The following is a 10,287-nucleotide window of genomic DNA, read 5'->3' on the forward strand; positions in this document are numbered from 1 at the left end:
GTATCAGTGTTACCACTAAGAACGATATGAGTGTTGTTCTTTTGAATAGCAAGATTAAGGTGGGATTTAACAAAATTAGGATTAAAAATCAGTGCAAGCCAAGTTCTAGAGACACACTTACATACGAATGTAGATCTCGCTGGTACTTTCAGAAGGATTTCAATATAGACATCATCTCGAATGCTTGACATCGCTGCTGCTTCTAAAATTTTGATGACAAGAAAAATTAGGGCCGACTGTTTTTAGCCATATATGAAAGAATGATTTTTTGGGGACCATGGTTTTTTCGGGGGACCATGGTTTTATTTTGAGTAGACATTAGAAGTAAATCTAGGTCACCCCTTATCTAGATATTTATATTAATACCTAAATTATCCTCCTGATTAATTTTGGGTGATGATTAGTGAGATGATTAAGTTAAAGATAATTAGTGAGATTAAAAATCAGATGTTTTTTTTAAAGAAGTAGAATTATTGAGAGAGTAAAGTTAGAGAAGATGAAGAAGGAAAACATGAAAAACGATGGATTTTACCAACCACAACCGGAGGAAGGGTATTTGGGTACCCAGGTAGGCTTCAAACTCAGATAATGTTGGTTGAATTGCTCCAAACTTTCAAAAAAAATGAAATTTTTTATGTAGATTTGGGCCAGTTCGGTTACCATATGTCAAGAACATGTAACCGAACACACCTGAAAGTGTAGTTCGGTTACGTTTTCCAAACACGCAGGTTACCGAACTCGCTCGTTAATGGAGGTTTTGGTCGTACAGTGTAATATTCGGTTACCTAGGATAAAATGGTAGGTAACCGAACTTTGAACTTAACAATTTATTTGGGTACATCTTGTGTGTTCGGTTAGTTCACAAAACTTCAACGCAACCAAGTTCCCAACCGAACAGCAGGTTAAAAGTAACCTAGTGTTAGAAGTTCGGTTGGTTCGCAAACTTCAATATATTTTGCGAATCAACCGAACTGGGCTTATATATGGATATATGCAATTAGGCAAACGTTCGGTTACTACGAAATTTATTTCTTGGCGAATTAGGCAGAGTTCGGTTACGAAGTTTCAAAGGTAGAGTTCGGTTACAAAGAAAACTTAACATTTTTGCGAACGAACCGAACTTGTGGACTTCTCATTATTTTTGTAAACTAAAGTTCGGTGATATCCTTATTTTGCGAAGGAACCGAACTTATGGACTTGTGTTGTTCTAATACAAGGAGTTCGGTTAAGAAAAAATTAATTCTTGATAACCGAACTTTTCTCTGCAAAAAAAAACCTCCATTAAACCTCTCTGCAACTTCCATTTTCAACTCATTTTAATGATTACATCTCATTTATTCAACCAAAAACGAATGACAAGTAATGGGTTTGTGAGAATATCTTTGTTAATGTTTTAAATTAAGCTATATATATATATATAGTGGTGGTGGTGGTTGGTGGTGGTGGTAATCAGAGGTGGTGGTGGTAATCGGTGGTTGGTGGTGGTGATAATCAGAGGAGGTGGTGGTGGTAATCAGCGGTGGTGGTAATCTTTGGTTGGTGGTGGTGATAATCGGAGGTGGTGGTTGTGGTAATCAGCGATGGTGGGAGGAGGTGGTGGTTATATATATATATATATATACATATAGGTGGTTATTGGGTTGGTTTTAAATTAAATTAGATTAAGGGTAGGTTAGTCATTTCAATGCTTTAGGACACCCCTTATAATTATAGGGAAGGTGGCCTAATAAAACCATGATCCCCTCAAAACCATGGTCCCTAGAAAAATCGTTTATATGAAAGAAGGAACTCAAAGAAAATCGTAATAAGTAGGGGTGAGCATAAAAACCGGAACCGCGGATTTAACCCGTATCCGTCCGCAAAATTGCGGATTTTACCCAAACCGCAAGATGTATGGGCCGGACACGGGTGGGATTCTCAAATCCGCATGCGGTGCGGATGCGGTTGCGGTTGTCATTTGAAAACCGCGGATTACCGCAACCGTAGAAAGAAGCAAAGTTTTCTTACCTGAGTATGAACCTAGGCCCAAAGAGAAAGAAGTGAAGTTCTTTGATCACTTAGTTAACTAAATGAATTTAGGCCCAAAGAGAAAGAAGTAAAGTCCTTAAAACACTAACTGAATTTAGGCCCAACAAATAGAATCAAAACTAAGTTAACTAACTGAATACAATCAAAACTAAGTTAAGACACTAACTGAATTTAGGCCCAACAAGTACAATCAAAACTAGATCAAATCCGCGGTTAATCCGCAACCGGCCTTACAATCCGCGGGTCCGCAAAGGTTAAATCCGCGGGTGATTGGGCCGGTCACGGTTCAATTTTACAAATCCACAACTTTGACGGTTCGGTTACGGGTGACCCCTAATCCGCAACCGTCCGTACGTTGCACACCCCTAGTAATAAGACGTAAAACCCGTGTTTCAAATAAGCCCACTCATATCAATATTCGATTTTATGGGTCTGTTTTGTACGTGCTTCAAGTTGGAAACCATTAGCTTTCCTCTTATTAGCTTTCCGAGCTGTACGCCTGTACGGGAAACGCATATATATTTCTTTTAGGAGACGTGGTTTTTTTCCCCCCAAAAACAGCAGATTGAAGATTGATTGGTTAAAGGCGAGGAATTGCAAACCAAAAATCAGTATTTATAGATTAAAATTTTCTCTGATAGGTTTTTGTAGTTTTTAACGGAATAGTTTTCGAAAGGGTTTCCATAACTTAGTGCGGAAAGGACGTCGGTCTGAAAGAATCCCTAAAAAGGAAAATTCAAGTTTCCTTAATTTTGACAGAAAAAGCATATATATTTTGCACTTCGCGGTATTAGGTTTTTTTCCCTTTTTTTTTCACAAACACCAGATCAATTGGTTAAAAATTTCACAAATCCTTAGTTGCACGGCAAAAAAAAAAGATGTCTTCATCAACAAAACCAGCATTAGATTTACAAGTCAAAGACAAATTAGAGCTGACCGATAAAGAGAAGCAAATATTTGATAGGCTATTACGAGTTGTTGATCACTATAATCTACAAACACAAATACGTGTTGCTGGTGGTTGGGTTCGGGATAAGCTACTCGGAAAAGATAGTAACGATATTGATATTGCATTACACAATATGATGGGAGAAGAGTTTTGTCATAAGGTTAATGAATACTACACATTGTTTAAGGGAGAAGAGAAGCAAAAGATTGGTGTTGTTGAATCCAATCCTGATAAGTCTAAACACTTACAAACAGCAAGGATTGAGATGTTAGGCGTACAGGTTGATTTTGTAAACTTGAGATCAGAAACGTATAGCGAGAAGAACAGTCGCATTCCTAAAGTAAAGTTTGGTTCTCCAAAAGAAGATGCAGATCGAAGGGATTTGACTATTAATAGTTTGTTCTATAATATTAAGGAGAAGTTAGTTGAAGATTTTACTGGGCGAGGTTTAGCGGATTTAAAAGAAGGAAAGATTGTAACTCCTTTACATCCAATGGAGACATTCTTAGATGATCCATTACGAGTATTTCGTGCTATTCGCTTTGCTGCAAGGTTTGGTTTTGTACTTGACGAGGAGTTGGAGGAAGCTGCTGCAAGTGATGTAGTCAGAGATGCCATTAAAAATAAAATTAGCAGGGAGCGCATTGGTGACGAAATCAATCTCATGATGTGCAGCAATCGTCCGGTTCAAGCAATGATGGATATCTGTAGATTGCAGCTATTTTGGGTTGTATTTGCTCTTCCTGAGCCTACTATATCGGAAGGGTGTGACAGGCTTTGCGTTGCATATGTGGATGCGGCATGGAATCTCTTAGAATTAATTGGATGCTCGACGTTTGATGATACACAAAAAAGGCTTTACTTGTATTCAGCACTTCTTCTTCCAATTAGAGAAAGGGGAACTGCGTATTACATCATTCTGGAATCTCTCAAACGGACGAAAAGCGATGCAGAAATGGTTGGAAGATTACACAGTGCATCAGAAAGATTTACTTCATTGATTCCACTGTTAGCAGACTTAACAGTGACCCCCAGTGCGCGAGTATTGACAGGATTGCTTTTACGGGATATCGAGGATCCCCACAAGAAAAAAAAGGACATTGAGAGGTCGAGTTTGTGGCGTGTTGCCTTGATGATCTCCACTTTATTGTGCCCCATCAATTTTGATCGTTCTGAAGTTTCTTCAGACGAGTACAAGCAGATTGAATTAGACATGCGCGAAACATTGTTCACAACAGTTGAAAAAGCGATTGTGAAACTAGGTCTCGAGAACGTGTGCCACATACCATTGGCGGGTGGCAAAGAAATTATGGCAATTTTGCAGATTAAGGAAGGAGGATCAATCGTTGGTGAATGGAAGCAAAAATTGCTTGAATGGCAGCTCGCGGATCCCTGTCGTACTCCTGAGAAATCCCTTGACTGGATGAGAGGCTGCCTTTCAAAATGTTCAGAGGTGGAGTGACTGCTCCGCTTGGGGTGAATTATGCATTTCTCTTACGTCCGTGAAACAGCGTCACGAGCTGAACTATGCCACATGTTTCCAACAGCCTTGACAAGTTGGTCAGATATCCAAACTTATCGTATTTCCAAACTTATCGTGGGCTGACCATCGTAAGTTGTTCTGCACGAGACGGATCCACTCCAGCTCCCATAATTAGCAGAGGTAGATTTTTGGGTGTTGGGTCGCCCATCTCACTCAATGATTGCATTTCTTTCTTTTCTTTTCTTGTCGTGCTCTTGACTTTTGTTTTTGCCAATAAAAACTCCTTAACTTGCCTTTTCTTTTTTTCTAAAACTTAACGTTTGGAGACGTACTCCAATTAACTTATAGCTCAACTATATGCTGATTAAATAAACGCAAAACACAGTTATAGCTGCAAGCCCATTCTTAATCACCGAGGTTAGTATGTTTAGGGGTGAGCATGGGCGGTATGGACCGGTTTTTGCCTCATCCGCATCCAATCCATTGCACTACGGATTTCAAATTTGACACCCGCATCCAATCCATATCCAACGGATTTGCATCCAATGGATGCACGGTTGGACGCATTGAATGCGGATAATCCAATGGATTTGTTTTAGTTAAAATTTATAATAAAGAAAATAAACAGACACAAATGACTCCTTATAAAACCTACATATCCTATATATGTATACAAATATAAATATGCCATGTACAATACCCTAAGCAAACATCTTAAAAATTCCTAAATGATCCATAGTATTTTCTAGAATTATATAAATGCCCTTAATTTAACGGATATGGATGTCCAATGGATTTTCAAGGTTGCATCCGGACCCGATCCGTTGTCCCTTGGATTTCAAAAATTCCATCCGCATCCAACCCATTAACGAACGGCCCGGACATCCACCCGCAAATGAACTGTTGGTCCCGATTAAATCCACGGATTACGGGCCAAATGCTCACCCCTAAGTGTGTTCTACATGAATCAATAACCTAGGCCCATCTGAACAAAGTCATCTTTAGTGAGTAACTGGAATCACACAGATCAAGAACAGCAGAATGATGGCATTGTCATTTAAGAAACTCTCATGAGATACAATTAAAACAAAACAACGTTGTACTTCGCATAGACAACTGAAAAGATATACTAGCACCAAGAGCAGTATGCAAAACAAAAAAGTGGAACTTGTTTTGTTATCATCCTATCCAATTGTGTGATGTTTAAGGTTTCTGCAGACCTTTCTCTACCCGCAACAAAGGCAAATGTTGTCGCTTACCACCACACTATATCTAACAGATATTCTATTTACATACTAGTAATTGACAGAAAATAATGAAAACCAAAAAGGTCCTGCAACTTCAGTAGTTAAGCATACAACACGCAAGTTAAATCTACGGAAAATTATTATGGGTGAAATGGACACCAAAAGAATAGTAAGGATGAAACTGGATTCATCCTGACTTAAACTTAAAAAATAGCAAGGATGAAACTGGATGCATCCTGATGTAAATTAAAAATACTCCCTCAGTTTCTAAAAAATAGGCAGGTTTGTATACAAATTTACAAACAAACAAGCCTATTATTTAGAAACGGAGGGAGTAAGAAAAAGTATTTGAAAATGGGTAGGATGAAACTGTTTACATCCTGGCTATTTTTACATTTTTGTCCATTTAAACAGTATCAAAATCTAAATATCCTTTTCACCCAGGAATTATTGATTTTGGTCTTTTTAACCAATTTTGTGTTAAATCTAAGCGTATATGAATTTTAAGCAAGCAGTGGGATTCTTAATTCAGAGCATGCCATTGCTGAAAAATATAACAACAGTTTCATCAAACAGTTTAAGTATATAATTTTTCCAACTAATAAATTAGAAATTGACATGAATAATTATATTTACAACTATTGTTTGAGAGGAAAAATATTTATGACATTCAATCCAAGATTCTTATTCTCCACCAGCAGCGGAGAGGTAGCTTTAATTCAGTGGAGTTTTCTCAGAAGTACATATTCATAACATGTTTGAACTTTCATCTACCACCAACTGATCAGATCAAGCTATTCAATTTACTAATATATTTGTAGTGAGCTTCGATCTGACTAAATCAAAACCATATTATATTTGTAGTGAGCTTCGATCTGACTAAATCAAAACCATATTGAGATTTCTTAATACTACTGAAGAAACTGATACTTCCAAAGAAGATGGCAACTACCAAAATCAGATGTAGATAAAAGAAAGCGAGGACGAGATCAGCCAAATCCATGATCTGCAATGTTGATCATGTATGAAGGGCGGAAAGATGTAGATCATGCGTTAGGAGAGGATAATTCATTATTAATAGGAAAGTCAAATACTTTTGACTTGACTTAGCTTTGTCTTGTGAGTCAGTATGAGTTAGTGTCTGAGTTATTTGTCTGATTCAGACAGAACAAATATTTTGAAATAAATATGTCTGAACTGAGTCTTTCAATGTATCTTTTTCATTACCTGTAATAAATTTTTCTCTTCTTCTTCTTTAACAATCTGTAAATCTTGATTATCATGAAAACTTAATGTTTCTCATGGTATCAGATAGGTAACGGTTTTTAGGATTCTTTCAAATAGCTTGCAACAATTTTATGAACAATTTTACAAAGCTTCAATTTGGGTAATATTGTATTCAAGAAATTTTTCCCACAAATCAATTTCTAGGGTTCCTGGAAGATTTTATGGTAAGAACTCGAAAAAATACGTACAACAACAACGTTAATCATCATCGTGTTAACAACATCAACAATATCAACAATAGAAATCGTAATATCAGTCGTACTACAAATTCAGATCTCGAAATTTTACAGAACAATCAACATCATTCTTCAACGGCTTCTGTTGGTACTTCTACTGGTAATTCAACAACTATTCCTTGTACAAATATAGCTAATTTTGTTTCCATGAAATTGGATCATTCAAATTATCTTCTCTAGAAGATCAATTTGAGGGTATGTTATTTTCTTGTGATATTTATGGATATATTAGTGGTGAAATAGCTGAACCAACTCAAAAAGTTACAGTTGATGGTGTTGAAACTATTAATCCAGAATGGATTTCTTGGAGGAGATTAGATAGGTTTGTTTCTACTTGTCTTAAAGCTACCTTTACCCCAACTGTTAGTGGTGATGTTCTTGGGTTATCTACTGCAAAGGAAATTTGGGATTTTTTCCATATGAATTTTAGAACCCAGTTTCTTGCTAGGAAAAGTATCCTAAGGAATCAATTGCATAGTATTAAAAAGGGTAATATGTCTATTGTTCAATATCTTCAGAAAATCAAAAGTATAGCAGATTCATTGGTTGCAATTGGTGAAAAAATAAGTGGTATAGATCTAATGATATTTGTTCTGAATGGTTTGGGAAGTGAATATGATACTTTTGTTATATCCTCACAAAGTAGAGAGACCCCTTATACTTTTGGAGAGGTAAAAGCAAAGCTACTTTCTCATGAACAGTTCTTAGAAGAAAGACAACATCAAAGTGCAGCTTTATATGATGATCAAAATCCATCAACCTTTTATACAAGAAATTGTTCTGATGGATATAATAATAATAGAAGAAATGGGGGCTATAACAGAAATAATGAGAACAATGGTAGTGGAAATTACAAGAACAATCAGTATCAACATGTAACTACTTCTAATGGTTCTGCTGGAAATTTTTCAACATGGGTCTTCCTCAAATAATTATAGAAGGTCTTATGTAGATTATTCAAAAATGTTTTGTCAAATCTGTAAGAAGACTGGTCATATTGCAACAAGGTGTTTCTTTCGCTATCATCCACCAACTGGCACTTCAAATGGACATACATGTCAAGCTAATTTTGTTATTTCTGATGCTTCAATGGATAATTCAGCTCCAGTTAATTCTGCTGGTACTTCACAACAGGCTTTCACAAGTCTCAATATCAATGATGCTGCAGTCAATGCTGATCCTTATTCATCCAACACAATGTGGATTTTAGATAGTGGTGCTTCTACTCAGATGACTGGAGATAGAAATTTGCTTCATAATACTTCTTCTTATAAGGGAAAGGATCATGTTATGCTTGGCAATGGTAAGACCTTATCTATTTCTCTTACTGGAAGTACAAATCTTGTTACACCACAAACCAGTTTTAGGCTAGACAATATCTTACATGTTCCTGATACGAAACATAACTTGTTATCAGTGGCTAGATTTACAAAGAAAAATTCGTGTTATATCACTTTTGATCCTTATGGGTATGAAATAAGAAGTTTAAATAATCATGCTTTACTTACATATGGTAAAATGATAAATAACCTATATCCCATTACTTCTACTGAGCTGGAATTTTCCTTTTCTTCTCTTGTTGCTTCTTCTGGTATTTGGCATAATAGATTAGGTCACCCTTCTACAAGATTGTTCGACAACTTCACAATAACAAGAATATCATAGTTAAGTACGATAATTCTCATTCTTTTTGTCATCCTTGTCAATTAACAAAAATGTAAGAGGCTTCCTTTTCATCTTTCTTCTTCTCATGCTTCATCTCCACTTGCACTAGTTCATTGTGATGAGTGGGGTCCTTCTCCAGTTCCTTCCATAGCAGGCCATAGATATTTCATCTTGTTTATTGATGATTTTAGCAGATTTCATTGGATTTATCCAATGCAAGTAAAAACTGAAGCTTTGCAATGCTTTCAGCATTTTAAGAATCTCACTGAAAATTTGTTTCATACTTAAATTCTTGCTTTTCAAACATATGGTGCTAGTGAGCTAGTGAAAGGTGTTTTTCAAACTTTTTTAGACAATTCTGGTATTCTTTTAAGAATTTCTTGTCCTAATACACCACAACAAAATGGCCTTGCTGAACGAAAGCATAGGCACATTGTTGAATGGGAAATACATTGTTGTTTAATGCTTTTTGTCCAAAAGAGTACTGGTATGATTCTTTTTTAGCAGCAACTTATCTTATTAATAGAACTCCTACTCCTATTCTTCATGATAAGTCTCCTTTTCAAGTTCTTTACAATGAGCTGTTAGATTATTCTTTTTACGTGTTTTTGAATGTATATGTTATCCTTTCTTAGGACATTCTAGAACTGATAAACTATCTCCCAAATCTGTTAAGTGTCTTTTTGTTGGGTATAGTACCTTACATAAGGGGTACAATTGTTTTAATCCTGGAACTAAGAAACTTTATATATCTCGCCATGTGACTTTCTCTGAAAATGAGTTTTATTTTTCTTCCACATCCTCTGCTACTCCTGTTTTAGAAGATACTTCATTTATTTATGCTCCTTCTTCTGTTTTCTTTATTCCTTCCTCTACTACTAAGCCAAAATCTTTTCCAGATCATGTAATGCATCTTTCAACTAAGCATTCTTTTTCTTCTGCTCCTACTTCTATTATTCATACTCCTACTGAGCCTAAAAATTTTAAAGTGGCAATGGAAGATCCAAAATGGCTTATTTCTATGACAGAAGAAAATACATATCTACAAGATATTGGAACTTGGGAGTTAGTTGATCCTGAGCCTCATATGAACATACTAGGCTGTAAATGGGTATATAGAGTTAAACTAAAGTCAGATGGGACTGTTGATAAACTGAAATCAAGACTAGTTTCTCAGGGATATAATCAACAAGATGGTATTGAATATGGGGAAACTTTTAGTCCTGTAGTTAAGTCTAGTATATTTAGAGTTTTTCTTTGCTTAGCTGTTACTAGAAATAGGCCTATAAGGAAATTGGATGTTTCAAATGCATTTTTGCATGGTAACTTAACAAAAAATGTTTACATGAAGAGGCCACCAGGTTTTGTCAGTTCAGAGTTTCCAAATAAAGT

The 10,287-nt window shown here is 36.1% G+C and overlaps 1 protein-coding gene across 1 annotated transcript; it reads left to right on the forward strand.

The window, feature by feature from the left end:
- The first annotated feature begins 2,906 nt into the window (after positions 1-2,906).
- LOC113309675 (CCA tRNA nucleotidyltransferase, mitochondrial-like) lies at positions 2,907-4,439 on the forward strand. Its single transcript, XM_026558155.1, has one exon. The coding sequence runs from the start codon at positions 2,907-2,909 to the stop codon at positions 4,437-4,439; it is 1,533 nt and encodes a 510-aa protein (XP_026413940.1).
- The last annotated feature ends 5,848 nt before the right edge of the window (positions 4,440-10,287 follow it).

Source organism: Papaver somniferum, chromosome 9, assembly GCF_003573695.1.
Source record: "Papaver somniferum cultivar HN1 chromosome 9, ASM357369v1, whole genome shotgun sequence".
Classification (NCBI taxonomy): Eukaryota; Viridiplantae; Streptophyta; class Magnoliopsida; order Ranunculales; family Papaveraceae; genus Papaver; species Papaver somniferum.